The sequence below is a fragment of the Notolabrus celidotus genome, chromosome 8 (genome assembly GCF_009762535.1).
Source record: "Notolabrus celidotus isolate fNotCel1 chromosome 8, fNotCel1.pri, whole genome shotgun sequence".
NCBI lineage: Eukaryota > Metazoa > Chordata > Actinopteri > Labriformes > Labridae > Notolabrus > Notolabrus celidotus.
The window spans coordinates 10,467,472-10,489,881 of NC_048279.1; the positions used below are offsets into that span (position 1 = coordinate 10,467,472).

The 22,410-nt window shown below is 41.5% G+C and overlaps 1 protein-coding gene across 1 annotated transcript; it reads right to left on the minus strand.

Moving 5' to 3' along the window:
* Window positions 1-19,904: 19,904 nt before the first annotated feature.
* On the minus strand, window positions 19,905-22,393 carry fgf20b (fibroblast growth factor 20b). Its single transcript, XM_034690268.1, has 3 exons — window positions 21,577-22,393; window positions 21,235-21,338; window positions 19,905-21,044 (listed from the first exon to the last, which is right to left on the minus strand). The coding sequence occupies exons 1-3, from the start codon at window positions 21,857-21,859 to the stop codon at window positions 20,799-20,801; spliced, it is 633 nt and encodes a 210-aa protein (XP_034546159.1). The 5' UTR covers window positions 21,860-22,393; the 3' UTR covers window positions 19,905-20,798.
* Window positions 22,394-22,410: the final 17 nt, after the last annotated feature.

Here is a 22,410-nt window from a genome sequence, read left to right on the forward strand (position 1 = left end):
TAGGCACTGAGTTGAAGCTAAATACATTTCTAAAATTGGTTTCTGCTACTCTGTGTTGATTTAAAGTACATTCAAAGCCGAACAAAACCTTTGAAATCAAAGCATGGAAACGAGAGGTGTTTGAATTCATCTTTTTGGTGCACAAGGACGTCTCAAAATCTCCCCAGGAAGTTGATTGTCTCTACAAACATGTTAAAGCAGACAGGAAGTAACTTGAACCAAACAGGGGGATTCAAATCAGACATCGCTGGCTCGCTTCTCAGGATGGGACAATTATATATTTGAAATGAAGCACTTTTCAACCACGCAACAGTGCGCTCTTCTTTCATGCTATCACATAAGTCCAGCGGTTTTCATTCTTCTCTCAGTTTTACAAAGTCATTTTGCTGGAGATGATGAACAACGGCCGCCTTTTCTGAGATCCTATAAGCTTTCTTCCTGAGGGAGCCAGCTGTAATCGAGTATGCAAGAATGTATTGTTCCTCACTTTGCTTGGGCTATCCAAATTGTTATCTTCCCTACTCTGCTCAGAGAATCTTTGGATTCAAATTCAGCAGGCAACTTGTAATTGGGTATCTATTGTCTTCGTGACCTTGCCACATCAATAGCATTTATCTTTAAAACTCTTTCTAACCCAATGAAGCCAAATCTTGAACTTAGAGTAGTATCAAGAATCAAACCTTTCTGCCTGTCTGCCAGTGATTTCCTGTGTTTTGTGTTTGAGCGCTGGAGCTGTCTACTTTGAGTCTGGGAACATGCATCCTCCTCAGCCCTTGTGACCCTGTCCTCCCTCCCCCTTGGGTGGGCTGTGACCCTCATAGCCCGCAGCTACTACGGGTTGCAAACTCTCACCCTGGACTGCTTGTAATCCAGGGGATGTACTTCGGTACACTTTATGCTCTTTGCCCCTTTCTTAAATTCAGTAAGAACCTTCCAGGTCACAGGTCGTCGTACCAAACAGAAGCAGTCGATAAAAATAGCAGCTGATACATAGGTCATCTAAAAATACTCGCTCCTGTCCATTCTCATTTAGAGAACACTTCTTTTTCTGGAAATCTTTTGGGAATGTTTGACTTTTTGTCCTGATGTCACTAGACTCAGGAGTAAGAGGCCGTTTTGTCCACAGAAAAGGAGGCTTAATGATGTAGATGTCTTTTTTCTCGTATGTAACCTCATACTGCTGAGAAAATGTCAGAGTGCAGAGAAGAGTGTGTGTGGACATCAGATTCTCGGGGCCTTTAAGGGGCCCCTTGCACTGACAAATAGAGCAGTCTGTCCTTATCTCTGCCATGTAAAAATTCCTCCATTGCTGCTGAGGACTGAAGAGTCTGATTCTAAGATCTTGAACAATGAGGAGCACATTTGAGAAAGGCTAAAATTAGACCTTTTTGACTTTTATTTGATTTATGTTGCAATATTTAACAATGATGTGGAGATAAAGGGTGTGACAAAAACTGACAGATCATTCCAAATATACCACGCCTAAGACAAATCTAAAATCAGATACGGATGCTCTGTTAGAAGAAAGACTAAAGTAAGAAAGAATGCGCAAGTATAGCCAGCCTTTAAGTTATTTATTGTCTGCTTACTCATACATTACGAGCATGGAAACATTGCATTTTTATTACAGTGTCACAACCTGACATCTGGAAGCACTGGGGCAGATGAGCACAGTGTTCTCAGTTTTTGGACGGTGGGGTTTCCCACTGCAGCTCTCTGCAGGAACAAGCACCGAACAAGAGCTACAGTAAAAAAGAAAATTATATATCTTCACTGCCAAATATTTGCACCTTTTACTGCTCTAGTAAACATTATTAACAGCAATGTGAAAGTTTAGTGATATCGCTCTGATAAGACACTGACTAGGTAATGCTTGTTAGACACACACGCAGCATGCTTTGTCAGCCAGGTGACTAAAATATAAACATTATATCATCTACCACCATCTGGACATCTTTGTGATCCCATGATATTGAGCCCAGTTATAATTTTCACTCAGTTTCTTGCAAATTAGCAAATGGTAGCATGCTAGCAGACTATTCTATGCTTGTAAACATGCCACACCAAAATGTATTTTTATCAAAACGTCAAAATATATTCACAATCAGATAAGTATTTCATGATAATCTAAAGCCATTTGTGTGGGATGCATCCAGCTGGAAGTCGCCAGTGAACAGGGTCACTCTTTAAACTGAAGCACCGGTCAAACTCTGCCATGGCTTTTAAAATTAATCTTCTTGCTCTAAGTTGAGCATTTAAGGTGTTTTGAATCCACTTTGCCACTGCAATTTGTACTGCAATAAAGAACTATCAAAAACAGCTCAACCTCTTTGACGAATCTCGTTCATGCCAACAGGCAAAGTGTAATGTCGCACATGATGATGCTAACCTGTATCTCGCCTTCTGTTGCATGACCTTTGTCTTTTCTTACTGCCCTCTACTGGTCTAGTGATGTAGTGCAGTTACTTTTCATTTTCTCCATACATCACTGGCCTGATTCTTCAGGCAGCAGAGAAACGCAGACAACAGGAACCAATTATGGCCCTTTTCCACCGGCCCGTCTTAGCCCTTCTCTACTTGACTTGACTCGACTCTACTCGGTTTGTGTTGCGTCTCCACGGGCACGGTACCTCGTGTCAGATACTAGTTTTTTCTACCTGCTCTGCTTTTTGTTCAAGCGAGCTGAGTCGAAACTAAAAGGTGACGTCGACGGACTGCCGGCCATTGATTGGTCAGAGAATGTCGTCACGAAGAGTCATGAGCGCGACACCCAATCGCGCCAAACACAGGAATCAAACCCGCCCTTTTAAAAAAACGGCATCAGTACTCTTTTGCTCTTCTTTTGCTTTCCTCTCTCGCTTGGCCTGCGACAAAAAAGGCCACAGACCGAGCAGCAAGTACACCGTTGCCTCCATGTCCTCCATTGTTTGTGATTGTTGTGTTTGGGTCGCGTTCAAATAATGTGAACGCAGTTTCGCGCAGTTGTGTTATGACAACCCCGCCCACCGTGAGACGGTATTCGGGCTGATGGAGAAGGTACCCAAACCGAGTAGAGTTGAGTCGAGTAGAGTCGAGTCGAGTCAAGTAGGGCTGGAACTGTATAGTGGAAAAGGGCCATTAGATCCTTGAAGAGAAGTTCCTGGAACTAAATGTTCTCTGAATTTCTGGTCAAAAAGCACATTGAGTAAACATTATAGTTGTCTAATATTTGCATATCAGCATTTTATTTGTCAATTGGTGATCCAGCCGAGACCAGCAACCAGCTCCATGTGCTACAGTCTGAGCATAGTGTCTCATAGCAGCCTGCATATCTGCAGATTCCTTCATTTAAGTAAATTAGAGCCGCAGTTGTCCACCAGTTGTCTTATTTTGGACAGTTTTGCAGGTTTTCTTTATCATTGCGGCTCCCTGTACTTAAAACCACTCTCTTAATTTGACCTGTGAGATGTCAGTGTCTTTCTTGCTGTGTGTGATACATGTCTGGCGGTTTCTTATGTCATCACAGCACATTCTGACAAGCTGTGCAGGTCAATGAGACAACATCGTATCAGTTTAATCTCAGTAATATATTAGTTTGTCTCTCACAACTTAAGCGTTTTGTGTTTTATTCGTCCTGTTTTATGACATCAGAAAATGTTTTACAGCCATGTAGAGATGTGTCCCCCTGATTGCTGTTTCATCCGTCTTCACATTTTTCCTTGTGAAGCTTGGGGACATTAAAGAGATGAGCGCTCTATCTCCTCCGCTCTAAAGTGTTGCGTGAGACGATGTGTATGTAGTTTATCAGAGCTTTTGTGTCTCTCTTTTTATCCAGTGCCATATTTGCAAGTTCTTTTAAAAACACAGATGCCTCCTCTTGAATAAGACTAGACTTATCTGTCATTCAGACTCCCCCCTCTTTTTCACTGTGGTCTAAATGCTTGGACCACCAACCTCCCATCTCCCCTGACGACTAAAGGCAGGGAGATATGATGAAACAGATGTGATTCTGCCCAAAGCTACGGGACCTGGTGGTACTTTGTCTGGCCCATCTAGATCACTCTGATACGGTGTCAAGATAAGTAACATGAAAGTACCCTGTCATCAGCTTTTTTCTTCTCCTCTTTTCTGTCCCACAACATCATAGCAGAGTGAAGCCTCCATGTTGCAGAGAACAGACGATGCTTTTACCTGTTTCTGCTTTTGGAGGTATATTAAGAAGATGTGTTTGTTTTAAAGGAGCAAGACAAAGATTTTAAAAAGGCTTTGCATGACTTTGCTCCCATGATCTGTCTGAGTGGGCCGTCTGTTATCATATCCATCTTTACCATGTATGTGAGCATGGGGTATTCTCCATTACATTGCCTTTGGACAGCTCATAGCTTGCTGCTATCTTCAGTGTTTTATTATCGATCTGATGCTCCATGAGATAACAGCTGGTTTCAGGAGGCCCTGAGCTCCAGAGCCAGACTGGAGCTCAGGGCCTCCCAGGCTGTGATTTGTGAGTTGCAGAGAGGTGCTGAGCTGCAGTGCCAGGAGAGCTGCTAGCACAGCTACTCTCTACAACCTCAACCATGAAACAACATTTCTTCAAAGTTTGCTTATCTTCCTTTTTCTTCTGAAAACAATGTTGGCCTTACTTTCAGAGGCTCAGTTCATGTTCCTGTTTTAACCTCAGCGCTGCTGCTGCAACTGTACTATCCCTCAGAGGTTCCTTTGAACAAATATATCCTCTCTCATAGGTAAAAAGAAGAGTTTCTAATAAATGTTTTTCACTTGTGCTGAATATAAAGTGACTGCATGTAAAATATTGGCAGCCTCCCTCATTACAGCCTTCACGGCTATGAGCACCAAAAAAATCCAACTGCATTAAACTCCACAGTAATGTGGTCATATGTGTGTTTTGTGACATGCGCCAGTGCGGGCAAGTGATTCAGCACATTTCCTTTTGTGCTGAAGTTACAGCTGCTACAATCAATCAATCAATATTATCTTGAATTATCAAAGGCTAGAATGATCTATAATTCAGTGTAATGTAGAATCAATGTAATACACTTACATGTAGTGATCATCTCATTGCACCGCATTAAGCCACATGGCACAGCACAGCCCGGAACGGCATGGCACTGCACAGCATGGCACAGCACGGCACAGCACGGCACCAAACTTCTTTGCATCACCTTGCTTCGCATGGCATGGCATTGCATGGCATCTCATCGCGTGGCATAACATGTCATCTCATCTCTCCTCATTTCATCTCATTGCTTCGCATTCCATCTCATAACATCTCATTGCATCTCATCTCATTTAATCTCATTTAATCTTGTCACTTTGCTTCGCTTCTCATATCTCATCCAAATGAAATGCATTGAATGACATTGCATTGCTTCACATTGCTTCGCATGGCATCACTTCTCATGGCGTGGCATGGCATAGCGTCTCATCTCATTTCATCACATGGCATTCCTTCGCATTGTATCGCATCTCATTGCTTTTCATTTCATCACATGGCATTACATTTTATTTCAGTTCCAGTTCCACACTATGGTAGTACAACTTAAGTAAAACATGGTACAAATGAAATTGTATTTTGATTTGGATGAGCTAAGTTCATGTAAAAAAGCTTCACAATGATAACAATATAAGTGTAACTTACTGTGTTGTGTCGCATTACATCTAATCACACTACATCACATCGTATTGCAATTCCAATTTAAATTCCACACTATGTAATGCAACTTAAAAACATCTCAACAATGAAACTGGAATTTGAATTTGGATGAACTAACCCTCAACATTCATAAGTTCATGTATCAACTTGACAGCTAAAGAAACACAGAATCACCTCCTCAGGCTAGTCATTAATTCCTTGTCCTCAGGAGTCAGGTAAACATGTTTCCGTTCTTCACTTTGAACAGTTTCATTAAATGTTATATAAAGAGAAACTATTCTAAAAGGGACAGAGTAAGAACTGTACTTGACAAAGCTTCAGTTTTCTTCATTATTTGCATGTTGCTTTAAATCAGGATAACATTTCCTGGTCAGGATGACAGGTTGCTTGTTGACACAGCAGAAGCTGAATGAATGTGTAATGTCTGACACTCTGCAGACATTTGAACATGCTGCTATCACTGCTGTTATGATTATACACTGCATCTCTCTGGGTCAGACCAAAGGAATGAAGCTGCCCCTCTAAAAATAAACATTAACTGTGAGATGTATCACACCTGATTGTAAAACATCCACCAATGACAACATAAACCCTCACCTTTCTTCCTTCGGGGCTCTGGATTGTAGCTGCTATTGTGATTGGTCACCACAGGTGAGGCATGTTGAGGAAACAGCATGCCTTTCTCCTCCTAGAAAACTGTCTTTGTTTGCCTCTGACAGGGGGAATGTGGGGCTAAGCATCTATGTGGCATTTTGAGCACCTGAAATGAGTCCCTTGTATTTTCCTAATGTGCACAGAAAAGCACTTTGATCCCCCTAAGCAGGAGGGTGTCAACTATCTGAGTAAAAGGCCTACAGCTTGTCTTGGCGTCTTTCTCTTAAAGTTGACTTCAATTGATGGAGATGAACTGGCTGTATTTCCTCATCATGTATCAGCCTCATCAGCTTGTAGGGCTGTGGGACTGATACATGATGAATTCTTACATTTGAATCATATTCTTCTGTTTCTTTTTGGTCATTGAGCCATGTCATGTCTTTCTATTTACTAACAAAGATCGCTAGTGTCATTACCTGAGGTTTACCTGAGGGTTTCTGTTCACCTCTCTGATAAGTTTGAATCCTATAAAAACACCTGGGCGAGTGAATGGATCAGTGTCAAACAGTCAGAATAATGTGAGCCTGATTAGCTTATTAGAGAAACAACATTGTAGGAATATAATTGGTCCTGCATCCAAACACTGGAACAATTGAAGGTCTCCCTAAACTATTCTTCCAGGTCTCGAGTCTTTGAAGTCTGACTTCTGCCTACTGAAGCAAACAGTACTGACATCTTCATGGTTGAGGCATGGGAAATGAACTTGGGAAGCATAGGTGAAACTCTAGAATGCTTGAATATGATATTTCCTGTGTGTTCGGCCTCTCTATTCTTGGCCAGATCTGTATGATGATTAGTTACTGAGTCGTGGAGAGGTATGCATGTCTTCTGAGCTTAAGGAAGAGATGTAGAAGACCCTGTGTCCAACATCTGCGTATCTATGCACTCTGGTTTTACAAGGTACTGGAGGGTGAAGGGCTAGCTAATTACCTGAAGGGCTGCTCAGCTTTTATAAAGACTGCATAATAATATATTATTAAGTATGCATCAACCCTACACATTGCAAATTTTGCCCATAAATATGTCGAAGTTGATCTACGATAACATTTTTGATTAATTAAATCTTACAAACTCTGATGAGCCTCTTATTTTTCGTCTAGCTCAGCTTAATTATTTCTTAATTTGAATCCAGGTCACATAGGAGATCGCTCTACACTCCTGGTCCATATCACTCATACATAATGGGGTACATATTGACTCTAACCTGTCCCCAGGGGTGGATCTAGAAAAATATTTCTGGGGAGGCAAGAGGGGGGCAGTACATTTTTGAGTGGTGGCAGCATGGCAGACGTCGATGTGCTGAGTTAATTTAAAAACGTATATACTTTGGTCAAAGCTTGATATTTTTTTTACAATGATTGTTCTGTTTTCTGGATGTCTTTTTGAGGTGATTTGTCCACATATGAAATGAGGGTGTATTCCTGCTTTGATAAGGGGGCGCCCCACCCCCTCAACAGGACAACCCCCCTCTCTAAAAATCTAGTTAACAGACAATTCAGTTTTAAGAAATGCCAAAACATATATATGTGATATGAGTAAAAAATGTTGAAGTATAAGATACATAAATAAAACATAGGACTTTAAATCTTTTTCCTTAAATGTTCAGATATTAACGCAAATGTAATGGACATTATAGGTAGGGGAAACACTGGCTGTTATTGATTTGCTATGTGTTTAAAGATCAGACTGTGTTAAATGATGTCATTTGTGGTTCTTATTTAGTTGTAACTTTCATACCCTGTGGACCAGCTTGACTGCAGATCATTTGTGATGACTCTGACTCTGGCACTGTCTTTTCCCTCTCACTGTCTGGAATATGTATGTTGCCTTCTTGTCGCTCTGACAATGCTGACCCTCTTCCATCGCTGTGTTTTTCTCCTTCCATCTCTTCCTGTCTCTGATCACCTTGGTCTTCCATGTTGTCACTGACACTTCTCTCCTCCTCCTCTTCTCGTTCCACCTGGTCTTGTCCCTGGTCATCTCCTCCATCATCAAGATTTAAAGTAACTTCGTTGTTTTTCATTCAACAAAAAAAAGTAGGTTGTGTTAATAACAGTGGTTAACTGACAAAAAAATGGTGTGAGTGAAAGTGTGTTGTTTTTCCACTTACTGCCTGTTTCAACTACCAGCCTGCAGCGTGTGTGTCACCTTTTAACTCCAAGCTTATTTCTGAAATAAGATTCACAGTTTTTAGTAACTGTATCAATGAAGGCTTTTTTAATCTTCAAATGGTTCATTTTTAGATCCTGCTTGATGACTGATGATATGAGGAGCATACTTGACGCACTTTTAATCAATACAAGTCTACAGACCTAATATAAGACATACTGCAGCTAACATTGCAGTCAGTGAAAGTTACATTAAACATTGTTCAACAAGGTTTCTATAGTCTTAAAATCAGCCTCACAACTCTTTTAGGCCTGTGCCTTCATTATTCTTCCATTTCTTGACAGATAGTTTTTTTATTTTTACCTCAGTCTGACTGTGTTGCTCAAAATAGTGATGTGTCATGATCAAAAGCTGCGGCTCTGAGAGCCGATGCTTTATAGTGAATCAGAAGAGCCGGCTCACGTCGAGAGAGAGCTGGCTCCCAGTTTTTTTCTTTCGCTGCTTAGCTCTCACAGTGCTCAGCCCCAGCTCTGCTCACAGCAGAACTTTGTTTTGATTGGTCAGCATGGCGGCCATGCGGCCAATCACATGTGAGGATATAGGATACAGGTGGAGAAATCAGATCAGCCCATCCAAGCTGAGACATCTAATTTTTCTCAATGCCAACCTGATGACATTAATAATGTTTGCTCCAGTTTGGTTCTGGTTCTGTTTGCTTTAGTTTGGTTTTGGTTCTGTCTGCTTGAGTTTGGTTCTGGTTCTGTTTACTTGAGTTGGTTCTGGCTCTGAGTTTGGTTCTGGTTCTGTTTGCTTGAGTTTGTTCTGGTTCTGAGTTTGGTTCTGGGTCTGTTTTTGCTTGAATTTGGTTCTGGTTCTGTTTGCTTGAGTTTGGTTTCGGTTCTGTTTGCTTGAGTTGGTTTTGTTTGCTTGAGTTTGGTTCTGGTTCTGTTTGCTTTAGTTGGTTTTGGTTCTGTTTGCTTGAGTTTGGTTCTGGTTCTGTTTGCTTGAGTTGGTTCTGGTTCTGTTTGCTTGAGTTGGTTCTGGTTCTGTTTGCTTGAGTTGGTTCTGGTTTTGTTTGCTTGACTTTGGTTCTGGTTCTGTAAGATATTTATATGTATGTTTTTATGTACTGTATCATATTTATTGTAACGCGGCAGCTTTTTGTCCAAAGCAGATCTCCCTTGGGACAAATAAATTAATCTTGAATTAAATGAATTTGTTGTATTGATTTTAAAATCTGAAAACCTAGTGAACAGACTTACATACACAACTCCATATATTAATATTCCTTTAGACTGTGTCCCAAAGCTTTCCTTTAAGTCTGATCTTCTTGCAGTCTTATATAACTCTCTTCACTTATCACCAGCTGCAGCCTCTCACTGTGTTTTTCCATGTTGCTTTTGATAGTCGGGGGAAATGCAGGCTCTGGCAAAATAAAGGCCTGTTTGAAGCACGACTGATTAACCTCTGAATCTTTGATAAAACATGAGCAGTCCTAAGTCGTAAAAAGCTTTCTGAGAGGGATTTTGATTGATATGGGTCTGTAAGAAGTCCTCCACAGATTCTGTTTTTGTCTGTGTGCCTTGAAACAATCATGTCTTTCTCTGATTCAGATAAATTGTCAATGGTCGACAGTTACCTGTCTTTATTATGCAGGGCAGTACTCTGTCTTCATCTCTGAAACATCTGTAAGTTCTGGATCCAGTTTCTGCTGCTCCTACTGATTTTCTACTATAAATCTTTCCTTTCCTACCTCCCTCCCTTTTCATTGACTTTCTCTTTATCTACATTGATAAGGATAGGCACAGATGTTTTTATACTCTATCCTGATTTAAAAGCTCTTTTATAGGATTTTTGTGACTTTTGGCTGTGTGTGTGTATAAACTAAGCGTATGTGCAGGGTTATGCTATCTGATTCTACAAACACTTATATAATACACTAACTGACATTAAGTAGCCACCATAGCTGATCCTTCATTGAAGCTAAATATAACCCGCTGTGGTGTCAGTCATTGTTGTGTCTGAGTTTACATGGAGGGTGTTACTGTAGCACTGATCAGTAGTCCTGTGTTGTTATCTGAAGGTGGAGTCTGTGGCCTGGCTGTGTTAAACCTCCCGACCGGCTCCTCTGTAGTGGAGTGATGTGTCTTTCCTGGCCAGGGGATTTCCTTCCTCCAGAAGCACTCAAGGTTATTACTGTGGAGGAGGATCTGAGCTCTGCTGCTACGCCTGTTTGAAGTTCCCCACAGTATTTTGCCTTACTAACACTCCCAGAGGTCACATCCAAAGCAAGCAACGAGCAATGAGCTCACACAGAAAAATCAATCACAACTCCTTTGTTCATTTTGAAATGTCCATTTTAAATTTAGTCAGAGGTTACAACCATGATCGCTGCATAGTGTTTAAATCCACCTTGTACTTTAAACACACAAACTTCGTGTATTAGTGACGTATGTACTGATTAAATGTTGAATTTGAAGCATGGCAGATGAGAAGTCCACTGATTCACACCTACTCCTCTCCACAGGCTGTCTGTGTTGGCTCACTTTCTTTTCTATCCCCAAAAACAACTGGGACAAAAGCTGCTTCTGGATCACTTCAGCTTCTTAACTCGCCAGGGCTTGTTCATGTTTAGCCCTGTGATTAATTTAATGTAACTCAGTAAGAACCAGGGATTAATGTACTGTAATGGCAAAGCCTTATTTAAACTCTGCCTGGGCAGCAGGTTTGTCAAAGGACATATGCTGTTCATAAGATACTCCTCTCGAACAAAAATTATTCCTTCCTTTGTTTAACTGAGGATTACTTGATTTCCAAGCACCGTGCAGAATCACATTAAATAGTTAAAGCAACACTATGTAACTTAAAATAGACAGTCTTTTGACGACAAAGGAAAAGTTAAAAACATTACCATTAAGCTAATTGAGCTCAGTGTACTGAGGGTTTGGTGCCACGGCATTCAGACCATTAGAAGTAGCCAATCACTATGCTTTGTTCAGTTCTCCTGCTGTCAGACGCTCATCAATGTGCTGTGTGGCGTACTGTCTCTTTTCCCTCCTTGGACTTCTTAGCTGAATGACTTATTGTTTGATATTCTATACTGAGATTCATAATGCACATTTTTAGCTTTTAGCTATTTGGCTCTGGGAACGAATATCAAACTAAGATTGTTTAAAAAATAACAATATAATGAGAAATATGCAAGTTGTCCTGTTTTGTTTCTTTTATAAACACAGTGTACAGAGAGCTAAAATCCCAACATCACATTCATTCTGATGTTCTGTTCCTCTAGCTTTGGTAACCCGTTGTAATTTCTTCAAAAGATGCTAACATGGCACCCTGACAGTAAGGACAGCAGTGTTTCTGTGGTGAATAATTTGTATTCATGGAAGCATCGCCATCTTGATGAAGAATTGACACTTCTGGCTCAAGACACCAAGGTAGCAACACCCACAATACTGAACTCCAGATATCCAAACAGTTATTCGTGAACCAGTGGTTGCCATTACAGTAGCTACATTAACTTTTTCTATATAGTTTCTGGGCTCCTCTCATCTCACTCTCAGCTAATATTCAGAATGACGGTGTCCTTCAAGGCCATGAACCAGTACCAGGCTGTTGGTGAGGGTCTGTGGCATGAGCTTTGTGCCTGGAGTCTTGTACTGTTGGCAATGCTCAGCCTGTTGAGCTTGCTTGCCTCTAAATGCTGCTTTATCATAGTACTGGTTTATATACACAATTTATTCAAATGGTTTATTAGAATTTTCATCCAAAAGGCAACTGGACTTGGTAGAAGACTTGATCTCTACTAAGTCCAGTTGCCTTTTTGGATGAAGCTTTGAATGACCATGACCAGAATTAATGAGAACATTCACAGACACATTAAATGGTTTATATTTTCCTATATATTTAGACTCCCACCTGCTGGTACATAGGCGGGGGTAGTGTTAGTGTTGTAATCATGTACTTCTGATCTGGACACAGGTGACGTGAGGCAAAGTAACGGATGGACTGCAGAGCTGCCTGCTTGGTTTCGTGTAATCTGGGGCTTAAAGCAAACGGATATAAACAATAATCCTATTTGAATTTCAATCATTGAAATTAAATGACCTCCAGTTACAATATTATGTAGAAAAAAAACTTTACTGCCACATTGTATCTGACACTAAACTAATAACACTCTAAAAAGTGATTGTATGACTTAAGCTTTGTCTCACATTACATGGCCTTCAAGCAGAAAATGAAGTGACACTATTTCTCTGTGATATTGATCTCCATTGATCTTCTGCAGACACCACTTCATGATTTGTATTGTGCACACACTCAGACCATTTAAAAGGCGGATTTGAAAGCTGAATGAGTCTCTGTGTGCGTCTTTGATGTTCCACAAGCATCAGATGGGAGAGAAACACCACTTCAGCATTGGAGCCTCTCTGCAGGATTAAGCAGTCAATCAGGCTGTGAAAAAATGTGAACTTTTAGTACCTTAAATCAAGAAGTTGCTGTTTTAATTGAAAGGATAACAAACAGCATTCATTGGAGCTCAGTCAGAGTGCTCTTTGGCACAGACATGAATAATCAGTGGTATTCTCCAGGTTTGGACGTTGGCCAAAACCTGCTATTTCATCTGCCACTGTGAACTAAATGTATATCAGGCTCAAGTAAGCTGAAACGGGTAGTAGACGTGCAAAATTTCATGATAAATTCTTCTTGTGTATCGTTTTTCTCTCCCCTGTCTTTAAGTTGTTCGCTCTAAGCCCTCTTTTCTCTCTTTCCCCCCCTGTTTTGTTATTTTACCTGAAGGTGCAGGTGTGAAAGGGTGAGGTTGTGGAAAAACATTCGACTCTGTAAGCTTGTCATGAAGGAATCCATTGAGTGACCTCTGTATCTTGGCACACAATGACAAATGGGTTTGCAATTTTCCGCCTGACTGGGGGGCAACAAAGCACATTTCCACTTTCACTGGTAGGCAGTGAGAGTACAGTCTTCCTCTAACATGCTGTCTAACCAGGCGGTGAACATTACACGTATAGGTGGTCTCTGTACTTTGAGATTGCAGCGCTTGTGATCAAATAGACTATTACAGTAGAGGTGATCTATTAGTATAAAAACACTGAGGCGGAAGCCTGACTTTACGCAGTCAGGTAATCTGATGATGAAGAGAGGAAGGTTAATTCATGGGACTACTTCTAAATTTAGAAAATCTTTTATATTTATGGTGAAATGTTTTTCTGACTTCTATAACCTGATCTAGAAGAAGGGGTTTGTTTCCTTTTTAACCAAGCTGCATCACTTTATCTTTCATGCCCTGTTTGTTGATTATAGAGGTACTAAACTTGTGTTTCTTTCCTTGAAGCCATGAAGCGTATAAATGACCTGTGTATTTTGCTGGTTCTCTATGATATTAGTGGTATTTATTTAATTATTGATTTGTACTTTATTTGTTAGGAACAGATACGGTAAACATAGACAAACTGAGAACAGCCATCCCATGCAAGTGTCATAATATTTGTAGTGAATGCTAATTTGCAACATTTGTCCCTCGAAGGGCTTTTGAGGGAATGAAATATTAAAACAGTACATAAAAATAAAAAATAAAATGTGTGATAATACAGCTACATACAATAAAACCAAGCGTCAACCTCCGGTCTCAAACGATGAAGCCCATGTGGAAGTGTTATAAACTGCAATACATCGAGAATCCGCTTGAGGCTGGCTGCAGAAACACTGGAAACCACATAGACATGAATGGGAAAAAGACGATCTTTGCAGCATTAATAAACATGTTTACAGCCTGGTTCAAAAAACAGCTTGGCTCTACAAAGCTAATCTCTCTAATGGCACACACTGTAGGGGGGGGGTGAATTTTTTTCTAACGTGACGGTTCAGAAGATATTAAGATTACGAGTTTTTGCCCAAATAAGGACATGACTGACTTGACTCCCGGTCGGGAACACATAGCTGTTGGCTAGGAGGCTCAAACTATGTCACACTCTGCCTGGTTGAGTTCTGCATTTCCAATATGGCTGCTGCCGTCGATTGGCTTCAAAACAGCTCTCAGGAACAGATGGGTGACGTCACGGATACTACGTCCATATTTTATACAGTCTATGAATAAAACACATTTAACAATGACAAAACATACAAAAATCAGACATGACTGCTGGTTTGTTGCTGAATTAACCAGCATTTGGTGGCTCTCTTTAACGTGGTGAAGTTTGTGATGATCAGGTAGAGAGTTCCAAGATTTTGCTCCTTTTACAGAGTGAGCTGGTCGAGCAAAAGATGTTCTGCAGAATTAAACTTTACAGTCACCACTTAAAGCTGCTCTAGTGGATCTGCTGCAGCTCTGTAGTCTCTTTATGTGTTTGCTGAAAGGTGTTTAAGGTGTTTCTTATTATTTGTCTTTAATGGTATGTAGTGTTTTTATTTTGCAGCTTATCTCCATCAACAATCAGGGCTTTGAAGAGCCTTGGAAATATACAGTTTGTGTGTTAGTGTTAGTGTTTACAGTAATGGCAGTATATATGCCATACCCTGTCTGCTGTCTGAGACGTGCTTTCCTTGTTTATTTTGCAGCATGCATGGACAGCCAGACGGGTTCATTATTTATTAATGGAGTCAAGTTCATGCTGTGATAAATGTGCAAAGACTGCATTAGTTTGTGTCGATTGACTGAGGGAAGAATGTCTTGTTACCTAAGGTGGACAATGGGTGTCCTAAAATGTTGAAGTAGATGATTGTCTGGTATGATTTTCATAATGTGTCTTGAAACTCCACTTATTCACTATTGTGCATTTGTTTGACACAAAATGATGTATTTCATTCCTACTGTAATCAAATAGTGTAATGTAAACTTTTATGTCACCTCCCCTCGATAAAGAAACATCAAAAGAAAAAAGAAAGCTCTTAATCAGTTTTGTTTATAATGTTCTCCTCTCTATTCTTTTATTTTCACACATATCACTTAATAATACATGAATTGAATAATATATTTCAGTATTGAAAAAGCATCCACTGTATATCTCAAGGTCTAACAGAACTGCAGACGTTTCAAGTTGTATTTCTCTGTGGGACACATCCATCTTGTTTATGAGTACGCTGCATCGCTACCGACGGCTGCTAATTCCATGCTGCTAACCAGTGTTTTCACTGCTGATTGAATTGCTTCCAAAGCCTACAAGAATGTTTAAAGTAGAGCTATGGAAATGAACCAATTGACCTTTTTCCTAACCCCAAAGATCTCCACGCCCCGTGGGAGCACAAACTGTCAGGCGGCACCACAGTCTGGAAATCAAAGGGGACTGCGCTGTTATTAGTGCAGCAGCAAACTGAGACCTACTGCCACTCCTCTGACATGGCCTCTACACACATGCACACACACACACACACACACACACACACACACACACACACACACACACACACACACACACACACACACACACACACACACACACACACACACACACACACACACACACACACACACTATGCCCCAGAGCTATCATTTAAAATGATTATTCAATTCTTAAGTGCAAATCTCAAAGTACTAACAGAACATGATGGCATTATTTCTGATCTGCCTCTGCTTGATGTTTAATCTATAAACATATGTGGACTACGGACTCTTGTGTTGTGTGGCTGTGTGTGTTTAGGTGTGTGTGTGTATGTGTGCCCTTGCAGGGCAGTCCAGCCGAGCAGTCCAGCAGAGCGCTATGTCCTGTAGGGATAACCTGTCACGGTGCTGAGAGCCTAATTGATGCCTCATGCATTTCAGGGGGCAATTATAGCGCCCAAATGTCAAGACCTAATTTGTGTCTCTATAATGTGGACACATGGGCCAGAGGAAGGGGTGACATGGCTTCTCCAGAGGGACTCCCACACTGGTTCGGTCAGCAGATGTAGGGGGCTGAGGGGGTAACACACACTTAGTAGTCCAGATTATTAACACCTTTACTGTGTTTGGCTCCTTTTTTTAAAGAAAGAATGATGTTAACTATCAAAAGCAGTTTCAATGCATCATGGTCCATTTCATCATTTTTCTTCAATACTTAATTTCCTATAAAACTTTATACCACCATTATTGCTATAATACTGTAATCATTTTTACTTTTTTTTTTAAAGTTATGTTTTGGGGCATTTTTGCCTTTATTGGATAGGAAAGCTGGACATAGACAGGAAATGTGGGGGAGAACATGCATTACATGGTAGAGGCTTGAAACTTCTACTATTTTATTTATCTCACCCTAAGCCTGATGTGTTGAGCCTGGACTAATAAATACCATGGTTAAGTTTCATGTAGTATGAAGGGTCTTTGGTGTGTAGAGACTATACTTTAAAAATTGTCATGTGACTCCCCCTCATCTCTCTTTTCAGCATCTTTCAGCACATTGTTTTGGTTGTGTTTCAGAGTTTTAAATTATTTAGTGTCATTTCCAGGAACAGCTGCAAAGAGCTGTGTGCACCATTTCAATAAGTAGTTATAGCGAAGTGATTTTATGCTGTTGGTTAGTCCAATTTTTTACCAATGCATCATCTTTTGTAATCGAATGTCATCTAACCAAAACAGTAGCTAGTCACTGTACCTGTATCAAACCACTGTGTTCAGTGGATTTGTAGGAGTCTTCTCTGGTAAGTTCTTGAGATCTTTTACACAACTGTGAATACAATTCATCGAAACACTACATGTTGTTGATATTCAATAAATTAAACACCCTGCTTTGTATTTAGTACTTATGTTGCTGTTTGATCAACAAAGAATGTCACAGCCCGAGCATAAAACCTATATAAACCTGTCAATAACAGAACCCTGTTAGCTCTGTTAACTGTTTATGTGTACGTTAGTATATTTCACATAACTTTAAAATCTGCAGCCCCTTTACCTCCTGTCAGCCCGTCTCTGAGCCTGTGTGCTGTATTAGATGCTACAGATGGCAGCTGTGTGTGTGTGTGTGTGTGTGTGTGTGTGTTCTCCTGCTCAGCCTCCTTCAGGTGTGTTCACATCTTTTTAAGTGAAACAAAACACTGTCAGTCACTAGCAGGGCCTCCAGACGCACTACAGTGTTGTTTACTATATGAACTCACAGACAGAACTGACAGCACTCTGGCTTCTTCTTCCTTAACTTTTTGTTCCTCACAACACCTAAACAGCCATGTTTTCTCCTCACGTCTCTATGGAGATGCAAACAGAGGAGCATATTTTCCACCGGAGCTGACAGCTCAAGATGTGGGATGTCAGGAAATCAGGTATGCTGGACTAATTGCTGCTTGTGGAAGGCAGACCGCAAAATCCTCTGAGCAATGATGCTAGAAGTGGAGGAACTTTAATGCAGCGAAACACAGGAAGTGTGGAGTTTTTTTAATACTACAAAACACAATGGAATGATGGAAGCATAGGAGGATAATATTTGTAACCAGTGGTTAATTTCTTCCCTCACATTGCCTCATCTCTCTCTGGACTCAGATGGAAACCCAAAAGTATCCAGTGGATAACGCTATACTTACACTTCTGCTGTAATCCCTATAACCACACATGTAGCTCACAATTTGTGCGCACGGCAATTTACTAAGGAATAAACAAACAACAAAGAGCCTGAAATCAATAGTTGCAGGATTCAAATAACATAAAGCTGCAGACACCATCCCTGCAAAAACACACTCTTAGAAGTGGCCACGGCTTTACAGCAACAGGTGAGCTTCTCGGCACCTCCCCTGTCTTCCCAAACTCAGCCTACTAAATATAGAAATTATGCTCTCTGATAATTGAGGGCAGACAACAAAGCCTGCTGTATTTCCACCCCCCTCCTCCTACTCCCCTCGCTGCTGCTAAGTCATATCCCCAGCTGACAAACAGCAGGCCTGAGATCAGAGTGTGAGAGCTTGAGTGCTGAGGGAACACCTGCGCTGTCTGACCTGACCGCGAAGATAGACACAGAAGATCACTGACTTCCACACCTGCCTGTGGACCCATGCCATACACATACACACACACACACACACACACACACACACTTGATTGGGTTTCCTCGAGAGCCCTTTAAGGCCGCTGCTGAGGAGGTGATGAAAGTCAGGGAGCGTCCATTAAGCGTGTGAGGCAGCCCTCTGGAGTGGCTGCGGATGAGGGGTTTAAGTGTTTTCAGTGAGGAGCAGGAGACCACCTGGAGGAGGCGGAGTAGGTGGAACAAAAGCATCTGTCTCAGGGCCAAGTAGACTCCAAAAACATCGGTTAAACAAGTGCCAAAGAGCACTTCTGGGCATCAGGTATCACAAGTAAGGATTTCCAATGTGTTCAGAGAGATGAGCTTCAAAATGTCACAAAGGGGGAGGAGGCGGTAACGCTCTTTGATTGGCACAAAGTCTGCTTTTCATGTGTGATCACAACGAGCGCTGCACTGCATCTGTGGAGGTATTGCAACAACAGAACTGCAGGTCAAAGCCATGGACAAGCTGTTATGGCAACACACTCCTTAGCTTGGAATGATGGGATAGGAGGAATGAAGCACACCCTGTCCATCATTTTCACGCTTGTTAACTTTTCTTTGGAGCTAGAAAGACAAGCAGCGACAGTATCTTTCCACAAACAAGCAGCAGAATCCTCTTTCATGTTCTTATAGGCTTGCGTGTGTTTACCTGCTGGACAGGGGATGTCCACATGCACGCAGGTTATAATACACTCTGGGATGCTGTCATTAATTGACGACAGAAGCTGGTTGATGTTCAAGGTGTGCAGGTGGGAAAGTCCCACAATATCACGCTGAAGACAGGAGAGGGTTGGCAGCAGCGTTAACTCCCTGTATTGAGACACCCCCACTGGCTAGCCATCACACACACGCTGAGATCACAGGCTGAGCTTTCATGCTTCAACACAGATCCCCCCCCCAACCATGGAGGAAACTGTGCACTGATAGAAGATATAAACTAGGACACACTCCTGCTTTGTTTGGGTGTTATAAAAAATGATTGAACAGAACAAAAAACCTTCCATTGAACATTTTTAACAGAAAAAAGTAGAAGTTAGAAAAATGTAAGAATATGGCATGACATAGACATGTATTGGCAACCTTGACTTCCATTGTTTAATGAGACATTTCAACAAGTCTACCATCCTTTAACTGCCAGCAGAGAGTACCTGATCCTTATCGCTCTGACCTGCACTTTTCTACAGCTGCTTAAGTTGTTGGGCCTGAGCGAAAGGTCAGATAGTGTTTGGCCCTTTCTGTTGTCTTCACAGAGAATTCAGGACAGGAGTCTTTGAAGTTTTTACGCGTTCAGCTTGTCTACGACTTGTCCCTTTGTGTAACGGTGTCCATAAAGAAAGACAACACTGGTCTCATAAGCAGGTTTATATGTTTAAACTCTGATAAACAAATATAACCAGTAAAGTCTTTTTTCTACAACACGACTCTGTTAAAGTAAGAATGTGTGTTCTTCACAATGACGCTGACACAAAGTGAGCAGCTGAAAAAAAGATCTCAGCAAAGTATGAAGATGAAAGTTTAAGCAATTTATTGTTGGTATCATGAGTTTGCTGACTTCACATCTGTCTTGTAACACAAGCACGTGTAGTTTGGATGGTATTCGTCGACATTACAAGAGTCTCTTTAAAAATGGATTTACAGTTGCCACATTGTGACAAAATGCATTTCAGATGTGGTGATTTTATCCACATGATGCTGATATGTTTCATTTTTTGGTCATCTTACGAGTTTCTTTTCATAGTAAAAGACATAATAGTACAGTGTGTCAGTCTTTGTATAATCGATACAGGTTCTAGTGGTTTTCTCTATATTGCATGTATCTAACTGTAAAAAATATATTCTCAAATAAATAAATATAAAACATAAATATATGTATCTAAAACGAATAAATAAATTGTTACATATTTGCTCTGTTTAAACAGGTCTAGACACTGGTTAAGGATTAAGAAAAAAACGGAATTCCTTCAAAGTCCTTCTGAACAAATGGCACCTTGCTGACACAATAGCCAACTCAACAGTTACTATTTCATGACACCACAGCTTCTTCTCACCAACACACATCCACCGACCTCTCCATCTGACCAGAGGAGATGCTCCCTGACTAGTCCGCTCTGTTTCCCATCCATCTCCTATTCCACGCAGGTACTTTTTAGAGTCGCCCAGCCTCAGAAACAAATGACCCCCTCATGACGAGTGTGCAGACATTCTAGCCTGTCTTCCTGGCTGCTGAGAGATGGCCCATGCATTCCTACAAGAGGCCCTGGTGCCTTTATCCCTTCTGCTTGGGCTGCTGTCCACCAGCCTGCACCGGCCACATCCCCATGCCTGCATCCCTTTCTTCTTCTCTGCTCCCTGTCTGCCAGGGCTTTAGCAGCTATTCCTTAACTGGACCAGGCCTCCAAGTCTCAGCTGTGTCCCAGGATATCCCTGTACAGCTCTGGCACACGGTCAGGGTCCACAGGCCTGGGTAGAAAGTGTGTAAATTTCTGGTGCCTTCTGGATTTAGTCCCATCCCTTGGTGTCCCATCTTTATTTAAGGCCACAAAGTAACGCGTCCCTTTGTCTCCATGTTTGTAGAGGTTGGAGGAGTAAGTGTTGTACCAGTTCTCCTCAAACTGCTCCCTGAAGACACATTCAGCTGTGAGCTTCTCCTGAAAACAAAGAGTACAACATCAAAGAAGTCCTGGCCTTTGATGCAGACTCACATTTTATAGCTCTAAATATATCTTCCTGAGAATCAAACTCTCCAGATCATCAAAAAAACCCAACATATTTTATTCATCATCACAATGTCAAAAACTAAGATTTTTAGCCACATGAATGAGGAGATTTGGTACTTACAGATCCATACAGCTCTCCTCTGTCGTTCATCCCCAGATATAGTCCACTGTCCACCCCTCTTATGCTTATCAACCCAACAGCAAGGCTTATAAATTCCAAGATACCTGCAGAAGAATAACACAGTTGTTCTGAACCGACTTAGATGGGATAAAAGACTCATCCAAGAAATTCAAAAACTCAAATTCCACCCTGACAGCAGTTTATCTGCGCAGTTAAAGCTATAATAAATCATATAACATTTATTCTTAAATGGTCCAACTTTTGTTTAATCTTAGTTTGATATTTAGATATAATGCTAACTGGAAATGTCTGTATATGTATTTTCTATCTTTTTATATTTACCAAAACGACTGTGATCCTTCCTCGTCCCTTGTACCGTGCCATCCGGAAGTATTTCCAGGTGAAAACCCGTTCTGCAGTATAACTGTCTCCTCCTGAGAATCCCTTTGAGGTGCGTTAAATCCGCCGTGGTGCTCCGGGAAAGTCTGTCCCCAGGAATGAGGTGCTCCCCCAGCAGCGTCGGACTGTCCCCAAGTGGGGTCAGGAAGAAATGGGACCCCACCTGGGCGACACCATCTATGCCGTGTAGGACGCCTCCAACTTCCCCCAGAGTAGCAGCAGCCATCGCGTAAAAGCCAAGCGGGTAAAGTTCAGTGAGGAGGTCCAGAGGGAGCGCTCTTGCGTAGTAGACTACCTGGTTGCCACTGTCACTTATTGCATGTTTACGTCCACCTCCTCCGTTACTTAGCGCATGTAAAAGGACATGCGTTGATTTCTCCCCCTTGACATGAAACACTCACCAAATCCCCGCTTGTGGCTGCACCGATTTCTCCTTCTTTTTTCTTTCTTTTTTTAACGCTGCGTCTTCACCAGTTGGGGGTGGGCTGCAGTCGCTGATCAGAGAGCCCTCATGTTGCATACCTGTTCGCAGCGGACGATGATGCCTCAGTGGAGCCGTACAAGGGTCCCAGCAAAATAGGATTCAATAGTGAGGGCTGGAGAAACGCTGCAGTGCAGGTACAGGAGCTCCAGGAGGTTTTGCGCTCAAAGTGGCAGGGGTGGTGAGGCAGGTGCAAAACCACAGGACTAGTAATGGGCGGGGCTGTCACAGTTCAGACGTGCCCTGGCATGGATTTTTTCCTTCTCTCAAGGCATAACGCAAGAGAGACACAGGGG